Raw genomic sequence first — 20117 nt, forward strand, 5'->3', positions numbered from 1 at the left:
TACAACCCCTTTAAGGCCTGTTACTACAATAAATATACATTTTCCTCCAATAAAGCCCTCCCTTTATTGGTCACATCTTAACAAAGACAATCAACATTTTTGCACGTTTTAGAGGAACTCTGCAAAGCTGAGCCAAATTACATAACCCAAACATGATACAAAAGAAAAAAAACAATCTGTGTGAAAAAAACGTTTTTTAAGGCATCCAAATGTCTCTAACAACTAATGTGTAGAATTATTGCAAGATCTCTGCCTTTCATATTGTCATAGCTGTCAATCTTAAACAGACACAGCAAGCCTCCCTCTGATTGTAAAAGATCTGAAAACAAGGCAGACACAGACAATACATTATTCCGGTTATCTGCTTTAGGAAGCTTTGCATGTTAGAAATTCCTCCCAGCTTGAGAAAAACTTTGTTAAAACATTATATTCTTCTAACTTAACATTGTACAATTAGATACAATGGAAGCGTTTAGATAAAACTAGAAATCTTCAATAATCAGAACACTCTTTCATGACTAACAACTTGTAGCTTGACACTTGTAGGCAATGTAAAATTGACTGTCGTGCAAATCTGCAAAATGCAAAAAGCACTAAAACTGCATAGGTGTGAATCCAGCCTTAGTATTGGAGGCATCTAGTGCATGACTCCTGGAAGGATTGCCACAACACACCTCAACAGCAGTGGCGGCTGGTGCTCAATTTTTTTTGGGGGGGGGGGCAAACAAACGAAAATAAAAAACATTGATTGCAGCCTCACTGTGCCCATCAATTGTTGCCACTGTGCCATCAAACGCAGCCACTGTGCCATTAAACGCAGCTGCTGTGCCATCAATTGTCGCCACTGTGCCATCAATTGTCACCACTGTGCCATCAAACGCAGCCTATGTGCCCATCATACGCAGCCACTGTGCTCATCAAACGCAGTCACTGTGCCATCAAACGCAGCCACTAATAAAAAACATTGATTGCAGCCTCACTGTGCCCATCAATTGTTGCCACTGTGCCATCAAACGCAGCCACTGTGCCATCAAACGCAGCCACTGTGCCATCAATTGTCGCCACTGTGCCATCAATTGTCACCACTGTGCCATCAAACGCAGCCTATGTGCCCATCATACGCAGCCACTGTGCTCATCAAACGCAGTCACTGTGCCATCAAACGCAGCCACTGTGCCATCAATTGTCGCCACTGTGCCATCAAACGCAGCCACTGTGCCATCAATTGTCGCCACTGTGCCATCAAACGCAGCCCCTGTGCCATCAAACGCAGCCACTGTGCCATCAATTGTTGCCACTGTATCATCAATTGCAGCCAGTTTGCCCTGTAAAATGCCGCCAGTTTGCCCCATAAAATGCCACCAGATTGGCCCAAATTACCAACAGATTGCCCCAAAATACCGAGATTGCCCCCTCCCCACCCGACACTTACCTTTCTCGGGTCAGCTATCCTCCTCCACGATCCCTCGATGTCTTCTCCCCGCCCTCGATGTCGCTTCAGACAATCAGTTGACCGGTAACCAGACCCAGTGAACTTGATTGGCTGAGACGCGTGTCAGTGTTAAACAGGAAATGCACACCATGTGCTCCCTCTGGTTAACCATTTGGAAGCTGATTAGAGCCCACAGGCTGTAATCGGGAAGCCTATCAGAGCTGCTGGCTCTGATAGACACTTCCAAAACACAACCACCGCTGTTATTCAGATGGCTGGCGCTCAACAGGGGAACAGCCACCTGAATAGTGGGCGGCAGCAGCGACAATACATAGGTTCATGCAATACATGAATCTATGTATTGTTGAGTGACGGTGCAGGAGAGGGGGGGCGGCGCTCCTGTGCCCACTATGGACGCACCGCCACTGCTCTTCAGTATTACACACAGGAAGATATACGCCTGCCCTGTTACTAGCATTGCTTCCATCTGACAGGTGAGAGCCATACCGACAGGTTCCCTTTAATTATTTGAAACTACCAGCAAATGGGGCAAAATGTCCTTATGTATTATAGACACCATTCACTTTATGTGATTCAGACAACTGATCAGCTGACATCGATGGTTATCCTAAGAATTTAACATTGTTTAGGTCTTTGGATTGTGAAGTTATGACTTGCACTACCTGTAGATAAGTTTTCCAACATAAGATAGCAGAAAAGACTAGACTTCATATATCATCATAATCATCATCTGCTACTGTGGAGCAACTTCATACATGAAACAGAGCGTGAGAAGAAACTATTAGCGTGTTCTGTCACTAAAAGTGGAATTTAAATTTTGTCCTGATTTGGCTCGTTCTGGTCTGAGCCAGAATTGGGCAGCATATATCACATCAACTGAGCTGGCAACTTGCACATGTGCCTCTTGTTGCCTTTAAAGACAGTATTCCACATATATATATATATATATATATATATATATATATATATATATATATATATATATATATACACACATATACACTCACTTTTTTACCAACTTTTTTTCCCTAGAGAAACCCTTAAAATAATTTTAGGTCTCAGGGAACTGCTGCTAAAACCAATTCATCTGTGTAAGAATGCCCCTATTATGGCTATAGTTATGGCCAGAATGCTACCCTCCGCTAAAAAGATCTTTAATGTTATGCTGTTGAATCTGTCAAGTGGCATTAAAGGGGTTGTAAAGACAAAAATATTTTCCTCTTAAATTAAAGTCTGACAGTAGCTGATAAAGTAAAAAGTAATGTTTTGCATTATAACTAGTTTGATACCTGTTGAAATCGAGCTGTTTTATTCACCTCCGTCACTCCTGAATCATTATTCTCACTGACTTCCTGGTTTGCGGTGCGCATTCATTCTTGCTACATCACGGCCTAATGGAAACTACAGTTTCCATTAGGCTTAGCCTCCATGCCTGTGAGGGATAAGAGAGCATCTTCACGCAGGGCTGTAGTCATAGGGAGGGGGTGAGCACATTCTGCTTTCCACCATGCAAAACGGCTCAGATGCTGGTGGAAAGCAAGAAGAGGAGAGACAGGAAATGGCATTTTCGAACCTAGATTACTGTATTTTGGAGGTCAAAAGGAAAAACGAGGTAAGTGATATTTAAATGCTCTAGCTTACAGCAATCAATTGATCTAATACAAAACAAACCTTTAGTGTTCCTTTAACTCTGAAATTATGAAGGCACCATCAGATGGAACAACACACAAACAGAGAGGGTGCAAACACCTAGCGCATTATCTTTTAACACTTTACTAAAGAAAACATATAACAAGAATAAAAAAGTTTATTTGATAACCTCAGCACCACATCCCTAAAGTTAGGGATTGTCAAAAATGTGGTTATATGGGACTTTTAAAGTACTAATATGTTTACCCTTATGTATATATGGTATAGTATGTTCTTTTTCTGAGGGTAAAAGGATAAGCTTCCTAAAAGTCCCATATACCCACATTTTTTTTTACAAGAAAACATTATACTCACAAGCCAAGTAGGCCAAAGGCATATATACTGTATGCACAAAATCACAAAGTCCGCTCTCCAACTCCAACCGGAGAAAGTATATAATGTTTTCTTATACCCTTTATTAAAGTGTTAAAAGATAATGTCCTAGGTGTTTTGTGTCCTCTCTGTTTTTTTTGTGCAGTGTTGGATTTGAGGAGGGCTGCATTGTCACCATTTTCCATTTTGATTCTGATATTTATGGTTCACAGGACAGGTGCCTCCACCATTTCCGAGAGCTGAAGTGTTCTTTTCTTCATCATCAGATTGGAGGTTAATCAGTCACAGCTCAAATAATACTAATGAAGCCATGTGATGTGTGATGTAATGCGTAGGAGTGGAAGTCGGGTGACATCACTTCCTGTCTGGACTGGAAGTTGGCCATATTGGTACACCTTACATGCAATTTGACTCTCTCAGTAACTGTGAGGCCTTGTACACACGACCGAGTTTCTCGGCAAAAACCAGCAAGAAACTTGCTGGGAGAATTTTTTTTGCCGAGGAAACCGGTCGTGTGTACATTTTCGTCGAGGAAACTGTCGAGAAACTCGACGAGCCAAAAAGAGAGCATGTTCTCTATTTCCTTGACGGGAATGGAGAAAATTGGCTTGTCGAGTTCCTCGACAGCTTAACAAGGAACTCGACGAGGAAAACGATGTGTTTCGCACGTCGAGTTTCTCGGTCGTGTGTACGAGGCTTCAGACTTTTTATGTGTTTTTAACTATGTAATGAACCTTACTACACTATGGAAAGTTTTTTTTGTTTGTTTCTGAGCCACTTTATCAGTTTAATGCCACGTACACACGACCGTTATTCATGTCATGGAAAAAAATGAAGTTTTTCCCGACGTGATTCCTCTCAAGCCTGCCTTGAGTACACAGGATCGTGATAAAAAATGCTCAAGCAAAGCGCGGTGACGTACAACACGTACGACGGCACTATAAAGGGGAAGTTCCATTCGAATGGCGCCACCCTTTGGGCCGATTATGCAAATTTCCCTTCTCAAAAACTCATGCACGTTTTTTTTCCCTGTTGTTAAAGCCTACACACGACTGTTTTTAAGGACGAGAAAAACGACGACATGAAAAACTAGAGCATGTTCTTACTGGCCATTTTTCTCGTCGCAAAAAATGCTCTAGAGCCTACACACGACCGTTTTTCACGACCAATTTAAAAAATGCTATTTTTCTCTTCATGAAAAACGGTTGTGCGTACATGGCATAAGTGATATTTATGGACACATATCAAAAACAGCAGTGGGGAAGACCACCTTGGATGCTGGTTGATTGGAGTTCCATGTGATCTGTATGGGTCAGACATTAGGGTCAGTGTGCATGCTGGCTGGTGGTGGAGCACAGTGATGCATCTAAATGGAAGACTCGTGGGTGTGAATGCAATGCCCTATTCTGTGTGGAATCAGGACTGTTTATTCACCTCTGGACTTACTTCATGAGGTATTTTGATATACTGTTGATTTCTTCTTATTTGGCCTTATTTTAATTCATGTGGCCTTATTTCCAATCACTTGCTCCATTTATGTATTAGTGGGTCAGTAGGGTGTTTATTGAAGATTGTTTTGCACTATATTCACTTTTTTATATGTGGTTAGTTTGATCTCACTTAATAAAAGGGGTTGTAAAGGTTCGTCTTTTATTTTCTAAATAGCTTCCTTTAAGCTAGTGCATTGTTGGTTCACTTACCTTTTCCTTCGATTTCCCTTCTAAATGTTTTTTTTCTTTGTTTGAATTTCTCACTTCCTGTTTCTCCTCAGCAAGCTTTCCACCATCATCTGAGTGGTGGAAAGTCATTTAGAACAGCTTAATGAGCACCTTACTGAGGAGAAACAGGAAGTGAGAAATTCAGACAAAGAAAAAACATTTTCGAAGGGATATTGAAGGAAAAGGTAAGTGACCCAACAATGTACTAGCTTAAAGAAACCTATTTAGAAAATAAAAAACGAACCTTTACAACCCCTTTAATCATTTGGATGGTTATTTACATCACTATTACTAGACTAGCCTATAGAATTCCAACCTTAGCACCTAACATGTAACGTTGGAGGTGTTGTCACTCCGACTGAATCAGATTCTCTATTCTATAATTAGTAGCATTGGGTATAGCAGGCACTTTTCTTTCCTGTACAATTATTATATTAGGTCTACATTTTTTTTTAGCTAGCAGCAGAATAGAAGCACATGTACAGATTTCATATAACAGCTGTAATTATGCTAATGCCCATTGTACATAGACACCTACATACTGGTGACTTCAGTTGTGACCAGTGATTAGCATCAGTACATGTCCGACAGCCAACCTCTATATAAACAGAACTATAATGCTGTTAGACACTCAGTGCAGTTCCGTTTACAGCCAACGTTGCTTATGTCGCTTATGTTAAGGCCAAAACAGCTTTTTTCGACTCCTGTGTATTTATGGAAATATGTTTTTTAAACTATGACACAAACAAATAAATATAAACTTTTACGTAAATTTATTGCTTCTAATTTCAAACACAAATTTTGCTGCTAAAAAAACCTTGAGGGATCTTTTATTCAATTCAACAGAAATAAATGGATGCTTATCATTGCTCTAGTCTAGCCTGAACCAGGTATCAAGCTACGCATGTTTAAAAGTACCTTTATATTATACAACAAATAGACAAATAAGACAAAACTCAATTAAAATGAAGGCTCGCTGCAACTTTTCCGTTGTCTTGGAAGAATTACATTAAGGTGCATAACACATGCTAAAATAAAATATCTGTGAATAGTCTTTTAACTTAATATAAATATGTTAAAATATATAGAGACACTTGTGTGTGTTTTAAAAATCAAGCTTGTAAAAGAATCAGTGCACAAAAATGAATCAATAAATACTATAGGAGTAAAATGATAAGAGGTGCTACATTGTGATCATGCCTTCCACGCAGTATAGATAAAAAAAAAATATATTGTAACAGCCATTTTATCTCAGCATATCCCTGTTCCGAAAACTCCGGAATAGCTCTCGGAAGTGTTGCCTGGTGACGGATGTCACACACGTATAGTAGTCCTTCATTCCGTGCTTTGACTTCCCCTAGTAATAAAGATACATGGATTAGTACAATGCTTTTGAGACTCGTACATGCCATATTCCACATCTTTGTGTCTTCCGACTAAACATGGACAAGTTACTTGGGATTCCTATATCTTCATAATGCTCTACAAGCTAAACATATTTACAGTAAAGCTTAGCATTTTGTGCAAATGTATGACTTTAATGACCAGAGGTTAGCGTAACCCAAGTGAATAGGCCAAATTTAGCATCATTAATATTCAGCAGTTAGCTTGACAATAACTTTATTATTTTACGTTCTAAATAAAACATACTTTGTTTTTGTAAGGATATATTGTATAAGCTATTTTGCATATTGTATAAATTCTGTACATTTTTATTTCATTATAAGCTGCCAAATGGGCGCTATTGGGCGAGATTTACTAAAACTGGAGCACTCAGTATCTGGTGCAGCTGTTTATGGTAGCCAATCAGCTTGGTTTCTATGCAGAACTGCACCAGATTTGCACTGTTGAGTTTTAGTAGCTCTCCCCCAAAATGTTTTACAAAATGCGATTTGCACGCAATAGTTTATATATTTTTCTTTAATATTTAATGATTTATTTTTACTGTGTGTATTTCACTTTATTAGCTGCAGCCTGTTGAGCGCAATGACAGCTGAGCCGGTAGGCTGTTTTCACTATCATAGTGATCAGATGATTGGGAACGAATTGGAGGGGTTCCTGAACTTTAGTGAAGGACAGATGCTGTCAACTTCTCCTACACATACTGCCCGCTGTCATACCCTCTGCACTCTTCGCCTGTACGTACATAATACCTGCGGTTATACACTCTTCTGCACTTCTGTCCCTCGCATACTACCCCACTGTTATACCCTCTGAACTTCTCTCTTACATGTACTGCCTGCTGTCTTACCCTCTGCACTCTTCACCTGTACATACTGCCCACTGTCATATGCTCTGCACTCTTCTCCTGTACATACTGCCCACTGTCATATGCTCTGAACTCTTCTCCTGTACATACTGCCCACTCTCATATGTTCTGCACTCTTCTCCTGTACATACTGCCCACTGTCATATGCTCTGAACTCTTCTCCTGTACATACTGCCCACTGTCATATGCTCTACACTCTTCTGCTGTACATACTGCCCACTGTCATATGCTCTGCAATCTTCTCCTGTACATACTGCCCACAATCCTATGCTCTGCACTCTTCTCCTGTACATACTGCTCATTGTCATATGCTCTGCACTCTTCTCCTGTACATACTGCCCACTGTCATATGCCCTGCACTCTTCTCCTGTACATACTGCCCACTGTCATATGCCCTGCACTCTTCTCCTTTACATACTGCTCACTGTCATATGCTCTGCACTCTTCTCCTGTACATACTGCCCACTGTCATATGCTCTGCACTCTTCTCCTTTACATACTGCTCACTGTCATATGCCCTGCACTCTTCTCCTTTACATACTGCCCACTGTCATATGCCCTGCACTCTTCTCCTGTACATACTGCCCACTGTCATATGCCCTGCACTCTTCTCCTTTACATACTGCCCGCTGTCATACCCTCTGCACTCTTCGCCTGTACATACATAATACCTGCGGTTATACACTCTTCTGCACTTCTGTCCCTCGCATACTACCCCACTGTTATACCCTCTGAACTTCTCTCTTACATGTACTGCCTGCTGTCTTACCCTCTGCACTCTTCACCTGTACATACTGCCCACTGTCATATGCTCTACACTCTTCTGCTGTACATACTGCCCACTGTCATATGCTCTGCACTCTTCTCCTGTACATACTGCCCACTGTCACACCCTAAACAATTTTCTCCAGCACATACTACCTGCTGTCATGTCTCCTCTATAAAAATGTAAAAGTAAAAAAACATAAATGTATATTGTAAATAAATATTGTCCCAGCATCCAGCATACTCATATATTTCTTGACGGATTATAGGTCTGTGTGGAGCCAATTCTTTACACCAGCAACAGGCTCCTGGAATTGCTCTGCGTATGGTAATTCTATACATTACATTCTAGCAACTGATTTTATACTTGCAGACTGGATTAAACTAAGAGATGACTTACTTATCTACTATTGAGCTGTTTCTTCAGACAGGCTCGGAAAGTGGTATATTTCTGCTCAGTTTTGTAACCCTGCATAGCAGAAGAGATGGGTGCAGATGCAAAGATGGTGAAGCAGCCACAGAAGAGTGCAAAAAATACAATACAGAAATAGGTGATTGGTTAGTGTCATAGAGTAGAAAAACATGTTACGCTTGACAGTAAACAGATCTTAGGAATATAATAAAATAGAATAAAATAAAATAGAACACTTTTTCTTATTGGTCCAGGCATAAACAAACATTTTTCCTATTACTGGAAGGTCTGGTGAAGTGCTGCACCTGAAAACTAAAATCAATCTACACCATGCAGAAGTTGTGTTCGAAAAGCAGAACATCATCATAAATAAATGGAATGCATAAAGGTTTTAGACAGTAAGGGTGCAATAGATATTTAACAGCATGCAAGCCTGTTTTCATACAACCTGCACTAATATGTGACTCAGCTTTATAAAAGAGTAAGTAAAAGAGTAAGGAAATGGCCACAATGGAATGTCTATGCGAACATTAGGCACTGGCATATTCATATAAACACTAGATCCGTGCCAAGAAATAAACACGAGCAGTATGCTAGGACTGTGTGCAAGACTAGTGTCACCTTTCTATAACATGGGGCATTCTAGGGCACCTTTAAGTGTTGAGTGTGGACAACATTTGTGATTACACTACAAGTGGTTAGATAAATGGTCATGTTTATTGCCACACACATTTCTGGACAGTGCAGTCCTCATTTCACAGACTTACACAGTACTGAAGTACTAGGTAGTGTAAATATATTGCAAGAAGCCCATGCTAAAATATAAGCACCCCCTCCCTCAAGAAGTGAATCATTTGGTATAGACCAGAGGCCTCCAGACTTTTCTGTACAAGGGCTACATTGTATAATTTACCGATACACGAGGGCCACCTTACATTTGGGCCCCCTTAAATCAGAGTCCCCAGCAGGGTCCTGTCTTACATCAGAGTCCCCCTTTAAATCAGGGTCCCCATCAGAGTTCCACCTTAAATCAGGGTCCACACCATCAGAGTCCTACCTTAAAACAGGGTCCCCATCAGAATCCCGCCTCTCATCTAGGGCCCCCTCAAATTAGGGCCCCTATCAGAGCCCCCCCCATACATCAGGGTCCCCATCAAAGCCCCCCTTTACATAAGAGTCCTCTGTACATCAGGGTCCCCTCAGAGTCCTGCCTACATCGGAGTGCCCTGGTCTAGACAATTCACAAATAATCTACTAGTTCATGCACATTGGGGTGGCTGTGATAGTACTAGGGGCTTTCTGTTCGGTCTGCACTGAATTCAGTGATAACCTTTAACCACTTCCAGCCCAAGGCCGTCATATGACGTCCTTGACTTTCATTGGGAATATCTGAATGATGCCTGCAGCTACAGGCAACATTCAGATATCCTCGCTTTCAGCCGGCGATTCTGTGCACCATAAGAATGATCATAGCGGCAGTTCCACTGTTTGTTCGTTCTTACAGGCGATGGGAGGGGACATCCCCCCTCTCGCCGCTATCTGGTGCTTCTCCAGGCTCTCCCATGCCATCGGAGAGCCGGAGAAAGAATCAGCTGCCGCTGGATGACGACCATAAAGATTTCTGGTGACCAGATGACCAGTGATGTCACCACGTCGTTCTGAGGAGGACGGGCTCGATTACTTTGCCGGCCGGCAAGTTTTTATGCATCAGGCCTCATACACGCAACCGAGAAACTCATCGGAAAAGACACATCGTTTTCCTCGACGAGTTCCTTGTTAGGCTTGTCGAGCAACTCGATAAGCTTGCTTTGCGTACACACAGTCAAGACCAAATCTCCTCGTTCTCAAACGCGGTGACCTACAACACATACAATGGCAGGGGAAGTTCGATTCCACTGGCACAACCCTTGGGGCTGCTTTTGCTAATCTCATGTTACTGCGTGTCAAGTAAAAGTTTGGTAAGAGACGATTTGCACTTTTCAGTCTGTTACAGTGTGAAAAATGTAAAAAAAGGAAGTCACATGATAGTGACGAATGCGCATGAGCCCACTGAGAGGTATCGGAGGTGACGTTGGCGACAGACTGCTCTCCTTTCTTACATACCTTATTGTATTTTTAACAATGTGAGTACCCTTGTTTATACTTTTTACGAGAATTAAAATTTTTTAAACGATATCACACTATCGATGTTTTATTTTCTTTGGGGTGTGATACTCATCAATCCGGGACGAGATTTCCAAGGAGGATCTATCGTTTCTGGATAAAAGCCCATCTGGTTAACCACCTAATGTGGTTGGATCTATATGCTGTTACCTTACAGCAGTAAGGTAAGGGGACACCCTTATTCACCTTAAAAGGATCACTGGATACCCATCCTTCTTCTACCTCACACTGCGGACCTACACCAGCACTTTTTCCTATTTTTTGGACTGTTTAATTATTATCCATATATATTTTGGCTGACACAGCTCAAGCCTTGTCTATGGACCTTTTATCACCAGTTTAATACTGTTACCCATCACAGTTATTCGGGTGTTGTGTTATACACAAAATACTGTTTTTTGCACTATCCAATACCTTATTTCATTTTATCACATTAAGAGAAATGTGTGGAGTTATATGATTTGCACCAGTATTGTTCACTGATCAGTTTTTTGTTTATGCTATTTTGGTTACACTGTTCCTACTTTCAGTTATACCATCTACCATCTTCCATTCCCTTCCCCCACTTGTCCATACACCCACCCATCCACCACCCATTAGCGCAGCACTACCCTCCCTATTATCAAGTGTGAAAAATGTGTTATCTCCATTACAAATGCTACTTTTACTCCCGTAGTGTAGTAGTTTAAAAAAATGCTCCAATAGTGTAGTAGTTTAAAAAAAAAAAAATTATGCGGAGGGCGGTACACTACTAACAGCCGTTAGCTGTAATAAATATATTTTTTTTAAACTACTACACTATTGGAGCATTTTTTCTCCTCTGAGGGATCAGTGGAAGTCGTGGGCTTGTATGACGTGGGAGTGGATAGCTGCAGACCTGCTGAGGAGATAACTGGAGCAGTAACTGGAGCAGTGCCTGGGAAGCCTATACTACACGCCTATTACCCCTGGTGGGGAGCTACATCTGGTGAGTGGAGACCCCTGAGGGGAGCACCGGGATCACCGTGAATATATTGTGTATAGGAGAACCTTCCCCACTACAAGAAGCTCTAAGTCCTGTGGTCTGGACTCATTAGAAACGTGTATACAACAAATGCCCTAAGGGACTGATGTATCCTCCCTTTTTTTGCCATTGATTGACTTTATGATCCTCAAGTTTGGAATTGTTTGAATCGTTTGGACTATTATACTGAATGTTCAGGCTGCGGGTTGTCTTTTCTTTTTCTTTCACTTGTTCTGCTGGTTTTTGACATTCACATTTACCATTGGGTATCTTCATGACTCTGGAGACCCTGGTGTCAGGGATGGTCTGTGGGGGTCATTTTTCACACTATATACAGGTCTAAACCTGGGGATCTATTGATTACAGTTTGTACACTAAGTTTGTGCTTGTTTATCATTTATTTATTTATATGGTATTACTAATACTATTAATGATATTGCACTTGTTTAGAAATTATATTGCATACTATTTACTCACCGTACACTTCACCTACACCTAGACGTAGGGGTGAGGGTACAGGCAGCGCCATTACCCCCACTCTCACATTTATATTCTTCAAATGTAAGTCTATTTTCAAAAATACTTAGAGTGTACTGCACAATTTCACAAACAATTTTTATAAGACTGGATGCCTATGTATTTGGACAGCAGATGGCAGCACAACGTATCTAAAATATCAACGGAATCTTTCAAAATTGTACTAGGATATAATTATATCTAAAAATATTGCACAACTATCACTCTGATGTGTAATGTGTGATTACCCTTTATCATTCACTCATGAAAAGGACAGCTGGTTTACATACAGATGTTCTATCTTAAACAACAACTCCAAAGCCATTTTGCAATTTACCATTATTAAAATACAAAACTCCTCCAAAAACGTCAAGTCATACTAATATGATTGGCTCACCAACCCTCAGGCCTCGTACGCACGACCGGTTTCCTCGGCAGAATCCATCAAGAAACTTGGTGGGAGAGCTTTTTTGCCGAGGAAACTGGTCGTGTGTATATTTTTCATCGAGGAAACTGTCGAGGAACTCGACGAGCAAAAAAGAGAGCAAGTTCTCTTTTTCCTCGACGGGAGTCTCAATTTCCTCGTAGGGCTGATTTTCGACGAGAAACTCGAGCGTGTGTATGCTAAGAAACCCGCGCTTGCTCAGAATAAAGTATGAGACGGGAGTAAAAGTAGAATTTGTAATGGAGATAACACATTTTTCAAGCTGTAACAGACTGAAAAGTGAAAATCGTCTCTCACCAAAATTTTACTTAACACACAGTAACATGAAATTAGCAAAAGAAGCCCCAAGGGTTGTGCCAGTGGAATCGAACTTCCCCTGAACGACGAGTTTTGGTCTTGACAGTGTGTACGCAAAGCAAGCTTGTCGAGTTTCTCGACAAGCCTAACAAGTAACTTGACGAGGAAAACGATGTGTTTCGCTCGACGAGTTCCTCGGTCGTGTGTACGAGGCCTCACACTTAGCAACATCAAGTCACTGCAATGCAATGCTTCAGTAGCTACAATAGAGAAGCAGGTAAGATTCTGCAATATCGGTTCCAGAAATCCTTGGAATGCATATAGATAAACAGGAAATCATTTTTATTGTCAACAACAGTAGTTTAAGGCCCCTTTCAGACGTGCGGACCGTATGTCCGCTTTTTCATCCATCCGTTTGCGGATGAAAAAGGGACATACATTGGTCCCTATGTGATTGCAGGTGTCAGCAGATAAACATCCGCTGACACCCGTAATCACCCGCCTCCGCAAAGATCCGATTTTGCGGACGGAAGAAACCCCTTTTTTTTCCGTCTGCGGATCGGATGATGTGTTCATCCGATCCCCCCATAGGGGAGAGCGGAGAAAAGACAGGGAGGTCCCTGCACAGTGTGCGGGGACCGCCCTATCAGCCGTCGGCTCAGCGGGGATATATGGAGCGATCCCCGCTGAGCTTACGGACACACGGAGGCGGATCCGCCCTGTGTGAAAGGGCCCTAAAGGGCAACTCCAAAAAAAATTCCCTCTTGGTGATCTATGTGTATTTGCAAAAAAATTTAACAATATTTGGTGCAGATTCCTGCCTTTTGTTATTGTGAAGAAATAGCTGTCTGTCTGTGTCCAAGCGAATCTAATGGAAGTAGTTTTATAATTATCAATCAGCTGCTCTTTCCCAGCAGCCAATCAGGAGGGTTTGTCCTCGCTGTGCATGCTGGGGAGGGGAATTTATGAGACAGACGCCATTGGTTCTGGGTCTTCTTCGTCCAGCGTGGCACCCACCTTTAGGGTGGCCACATCACGGCGCCCCAGCGATAGGGCCTACCTGGCCAGGGCATGCGTGCCATGCGGTGTTCCTGGTTCCGGAGCCATGCAGGGCCCAGAGCATCTGAACAGCGACGGGGACCCAGTGAGTTACTGGGTTCCCACTTCTGAAGATCCCAAGCTGTACTACTGTTCAATGGGGAGTCAGTCTGAGGAGCGCCATTGAGAGGCTGGCGGTCCAAAAGGGCCTGGACAAACCACCGGGGATCAAGGTAGCCGCACACTGAGGGATTGATCACCTGTCAGTCGGCACCTGGGCGACAAGTTGAAGTAGATCCAGGCGTAACTCATTAAAGGAGGAATATCTCCAAGAATTCAATCCAGAGAGGGCCTGTGGCAGAGGTATCTTTCTTAGGCTCACCGAGGAGAGTCTGTGGCAGAGACTTTATCCTACAATTGTTCGAGTGATACTCCGGCTGCCAGGTCAGTGAGAGAAGTCTGTCCGGGTATGCTAGACCCACTCCGGCAGGAGTGGTGCATACAAGTGTTACGCTTGGGAGCAAGACTGTTTCCTATTATCACGCCTGTACCTGCTATTCTCCTTTGTAGTTCAACTTTACTTCCCTCACCACAAGTTTACTGTTTTTACCCGGCTGGGCAATAAAAAGCACAGCAAAGAGCACCTGTCGTGGACATTCCTTTACTTCTACTATATGCAATACGCATCCTTCACCCCTAGGAATTTCGGAGGAGCCATGAGGTAATATGGTAACCGCATGAGGACATAACTAGCATGAGAAACGTAATCGCATGAGAAACGCAATCGCATGAGGACATAACTAGCATGAGAAATGTAATCGCATGAGAAACATAATCGCATGAGGACATGACTAGCACGAGAAACGTATCGCATGAGAAACGTAATCGCATGAGGACATAACTAGCATGAGAATCGCATGAAAAACACATCGCATGAGAAACGTAACCGCATGAGGACATGACTCGCACGAGAAACGTCATCGCACGAGAAAATAATACCATGAGAAACGTCACTGCATGAGAAACGTCATCGCATGACAACATGAATCACACGAGAAGAACGATACCATGAAAAACGTCATCGCACGAGAAATGTCATCGCACGAGAAATGTCATCGCATGAGAAACGTCACCGCATGAGAAAATGAATACCACAGGAAACTTAATCGCATGAGAACATGAATACCATGCAAAACTTGGTCGCATGAAAACTGTAATCGCACAAGAACCGTGACCGCATGAATACCATGAAAAACATAACTAGCAGGAGAAACGTAACTAGCAGGAGAAACGTAGCTAGCAGGAGAAATGTAACTAGCAGGAGAAACTTAACTAGCAGGAGAAACTTAACTAGCAGGAGAAACTTAACTAGCAGGAGAAACTTAACTAGCAGGAGAAACTTAACTAGCAGGAGAAACTTAACTAGCAGGAGAAACGTAGCTAGCAGGAGAAATGTAACTAGCAGGAGAAATGTAACTAGCAGGAGAAATGTAACTAGCAGGAGAAACGTAACTAGCAGGAGAAACGTAACTAGCAGGAGAAATATAACTAGCAGGAGAAATGTAACTAGCAGGAGAAATGTAACTAGCAGGAGAAACGTAACTAGCAGGAGAAACGTAACTAGCAGTGAAACTCAAAAACTTTGACAGGGAGCCCTCAGCACCCACTGGGCTGTCATTGGGAGACATGTGTCACAGGGGAGGAGACAGGTCACACTGAGGAAGATGCTCCTTCAGCCAATCAGCGCTCAGCTACATGACACAGCACAGCTAGAAGGAAGCAGAGTGTGGACAGGGAAAGCACACATACACACACACACCCGACCCCCCCACCCCCCTGAAACAGGATGCGGCCTCCAACACTGCTGACAAGAGAGTTTCCGGTAAGTCTGATCCCTGCCAGCACCTATAATGGGGGATGGATGAAGTTACCATCTCCTCTGATTCAGTACCAACCCCACGTATCTATGAGCAGGCCCCTGGCCCCCCAAAACGGCAACACACGCGGCCATGAGATAGACCATGAACGGGCGGCCCCACCCCCGCCTGTAGACCTCCCCCCTACCCGATACCTGTGACCACACGAGAAGCAGAGTGGTAAACTAGGTAGCAGCCGCACATCTCCCTAGCTGAAAGGAGACCGGAAATGACGTCACAGTCGCACCGGAAATTACCTGGAACAGTGTCACACGAAAAAACCGTCGCCCAGAAGGAGGACGGGTTTAAATACCTCCCGAATCCTCCTACAAATACAGGCTGACCTGCAGTCAGCCTTCCACATGCCACCCAAAAATCCAGCAGCTCCTCCAGGGGTAGTGCTCTACACAATTGTATACGCTATATTATTATATTTTATTTAAAGTGTAATTTAAGAAAAGATCAGATGTAGGACAGGATTTGGCTTAAATGCTTTTAATGTTTCAGACAATAAGATCTTTCCCATTGTCTATTGTATGGAGGTTCCAAGGCTCTACTGTGGTCATCACGGTGGCCAATTGGTTTGCACCCTTTCCATGTAGCACAAGACCTATTCCAGTAGGTTAACTGGTTCCTTCCCTAACAGGTCCTATGGTGTGTATGAATGTGTTAGTGACATTTAATTGTAAGCATCATCAGAGAACAGGAGCTGACACAAACAAGTTCACGTATCCAAGCCCAGTATACAATGATGGCCCCTTAAAAAGCACAGCGATTTTCCACCTACAGTTCTCAGTTCTGAAGTGAGCAAATATGATGATCTAAAAAGGTAATAAAATAAAATATTTGTTTTCTATGGCGCTGTGCTAGTTTCACTCGGTTACCCCAGAATCATTTATTCAATCATTTGATTTCTTAAAATCAGTCCAGTTTAGTCTAAGGGAACATAATAAAGGTATAAATACTTAGCTTATTCCTCTCTCCAGCAGTGCCCCACCAGCACTGACTGCTCTGTAAGCTGTGACCGGCTCCAATCGCACTTCAGCCACCTAAATTTACAATATCCTAATATCCCCGTTGTATGTGATAATGCTTAGGCTCCTCCCACAGACTTTAGCTTTGGGCAAAGGCGGAGAGTGGGGGAGTCAGCTGGAGCGTAGAATCAGGTAAGTGAAACAGCCTCTTGGGTAATCCCCTTGACATAACAAGCAACAACCAACGTTTCCTTAAAAAAAACAAAAAAAACAAAGTTCCATCTCCCTCCTTCTACTGTATCTATCCTGCCTAACCTTTATAAAAAAAGATGTGTGTACCTATCTGTTTTTATTCCGCTGTGATCCGGTCACAGGATCCAGCAGCTCTGGATCTCGTGTGCCAGAGAGCAGCTCCTGCAGAACGGAGCACCAACAAAGGCTGGGCCATGGGAGCCAAAGTTGAGTGCTCCCTCACAAAGAGTTGCTGAAGCTGCTAGGTACACAGATCACTGTAAGGATGGATTTTTTTTTAATACCTGGGGTTGGGCTTTAATTTTCTGGAACACACACACTGAAGCCATCAAAAATAAAGGCAAGTATACTCTGCCCAGTGTACAAAACTCATGATCATGTTGATTTTGGTCACCCTCAAAAAATTTCCTTAAAGCGGAGGTCCACTAAATTTTTATTTTTTAAAAAGTCAGCAGCTACATATACAGCTGCTGACTTTTAAAATAAGGACACTTACCTGTCCAGGGTGCACGCGATGTCGGCAGCCGAAGCCGATCTATCGCTCGGCTCTCGTGTGCTACTGCCGCTGCCATCTTTGGTAAGGGAATCAGGAAGTGAAGCCTGCAGCTTCACTTCCTGGTTCTCTACTGCGCATGCGCGACTCGCACTGTGGGATTTCACTGGTCCCTGCTGTCTTTTGGGACCTGTATGTCTCCCAGAAGACAGCGAGGGGACAAAGGAAGTGGCGTAGATACCCGAGCCACCCGCGGGTATTTATGCCCGGAAGTGGGAGCAAATACACAGATATCTGCTCCCCCCCTGAAAGGTGCCAAATGTGACACCAGAGGGGGGAGGGTTTTCCGAAAAGCGGAAGTTCCATTTTTGGGTGGAACTCCGCTTTAAAGTGTTACTGAACACACAATAGTAGTATCAGTCTGTATATGCAGTAACGCATCTTTGTTATACTCACTGTGGAACCTAAGGGGTAATCCTCCACATTATGTAAAAAGGCTGTTTGATCCTGTCTTCTCTGATCATCCCCTTCTTCCACAGTCCCCAATCCATCTCCTGAAAAGGACAGAGCCTTTGGAGACACTCTGCACATGCTCAGTTTGGTGTGTATTGATTGCTATAGAGTTCTTTTTTTCTTGGGAGGGTGCATTGGACCAGCACAGGGTCAATCAGCACTGTCCAGAGAGAGCGCCAGGGATCATGCAGCCTCATAGGACAGTCAGAGGAGAATGAAAACCCCTCCTACAAGCTTTAACTGGACATTGATAGAAGTCACATGACTGCTATGTACTGCTGATGAGAAAATGTATTTAGCGGTTCATATTTACTAAAATGATTGCCTTTCATGTTCTGTGTACTGTGAAAGACCAGATATAGTGAATGCAGGGTCCTGGGTTTAGTAACACCTTAATGCAAGTTAATGCAAAATATTTGCAACTTTTTCTCCACCGTACATCCCCAATAGGGACAAATCTTGAGTACAATGCAGCAGTAGTGACCATAGAGAAAGACTTAAATGTTATAAAGTAATTCCTCACCCTGAACCCTCGGTGCAGACGGTCTTTCATAATGCCAATAAATTCTTTATAGCTTAATTGATCATCTCTGTCAACATCAAAGATCTTAAACACAGTGTTCACCAAGTGCGGAGACAGCTTCAGGCCTGTAGCTACATATACGGCACGCTTGAACTCATCTGTGGAGAAAGCACACATCAAAAGAGTAAAGGCAATCCTTATAAGAGGAAAAGCTCCCATCTTGTTTTGTCATTGAGCGTTCTTAAATCCTAATTGGTCATGGAGAAGAAATATGACACACGACACAAACAACGGCATTCTGAGGGTAGAGGTAGATATGTTTACTATATAAGCATTCCATACACACCTCTTCTCTCTTTTAGTTTAGAAGGAACTGGTGTCGGAGCCAGAACTACACTATATCCCTTCTACAATACAGCTGTTTCCCGCACAATGCAGAATCCCTATGTCCTCCGCTACTTACAGCTAAACTCCAAACCAGATACATAAAAAAAAAAAGAAGAAGAAATCAAACTATGGTAGCATTGTATCTATTAACCGCTTCAGCCCCGGAAGATTCCACCCCCTTCCTCGCTTTAACTGATTATTGCGCGGTCGTGCGATGCTGTACCCAAACAACATTTTCATACTTTTTTTCCACAAACAGAGCTTTCTTTTGGTGGTATTTGATTACCTCTGTGGTTTTATTTTTTTGCGCTATAAACAAAAGAACAGCAACAATTTTGAAAAACAACAACACAATATCTTACCTTTTGATATAATAAATACCCAAATAAAAAAATAAATAAATACAAAAAAAGATGTCCTCAGTTGTATGTATTCCTCTACATATTCTTGGTAAATAACAAATCGCTATAAGCGTATATTGATTGGTTTGTGCAAAAGTTATAACGTCTACAAAATAGGGGATAGAATTATGGCATTTTTATTATTACTATTTTTTTTTATTAGTAATGGTGGCGATCTGCGATTTTGTATCGGGACTGCGACACAGATCGGACACTTTTGACACATTTTTGGAACCATTGACAATTTTACAGCGATCAGTGCCATAAAAATGCACTGTTACTGTAAAAATGTCACTGACAGAAAAGGGGTCAACACTAGGGGGCGATCAAGGGGTTAAAGGGGTTGTAAAGGTTTTTTTTTTTCACCTTAATGCATCCTATGCATTAAGGTGAAAAAAAACCTGGCAATGACGGCCCCCCCCCCCCAGCCCCCCGGTTTTACTTACCTAAGCCCCGAAACTCTGTGGGCTCGTTCCCGCGACGTTTTCCCCCAGCTTGAGTCGGCTCGTCATTGAATATTGATAGCAGCGCAGCCATTGGTGATACAATGAGCGGCT

General features: G+C 42.6%; 1 protein-coding gene across 5 annotated transcripts in view; it reads right to left on the reverse strand.

The window, feature by feature from the left end:
- Positions 1 to 5949: 5949 nt before the first annotated feature.
- MICU3 (mitochondrial calcium uptake family member 3) overlaps positions 5950 to 20117 on the reverse strand; it is a 262036-nt gene continuing 247868 nt past the window's right edge. For 4 of the 5 annotated variants that reach the window (XM_040334668.1, XM_040334669.1, XM_040334666.1 and 1 more), the window contains 2 exons: positions 18773 to 18930; positions 5950 to 6550 (listed from right to left, as the gene is read on the reverse strand). In XM_040334668.1, coding sequence (XP_040190602.1) covers positions 6440 to 6550; positions 18773 to 18930 — 269 coding nt within the window. In that variant the 3' untranslated portion in view covers positions 5950 to 6439. Of the gene's footprint in view, positions 6551 to 8627; positions 8697 to 18772; positions 18931 to 20117 lie in introns of all 5 variants that reach the window. The other variant, XM_040334667.1, reaches the window with a different exon arrangement.

Source organism: Rana temporaria, chromosome 1 (assembly GCF_905171775.1).
Source record: "Rana temporaria chromosome 1, aRanTem1.1, whole genome shotgun sequence".
Classification (NCBI taxonomy): Eukaryota; Metazoa; Chordata; class Amphibia; order Anura; family Ranidae; genus Rana; species Rana temporaria.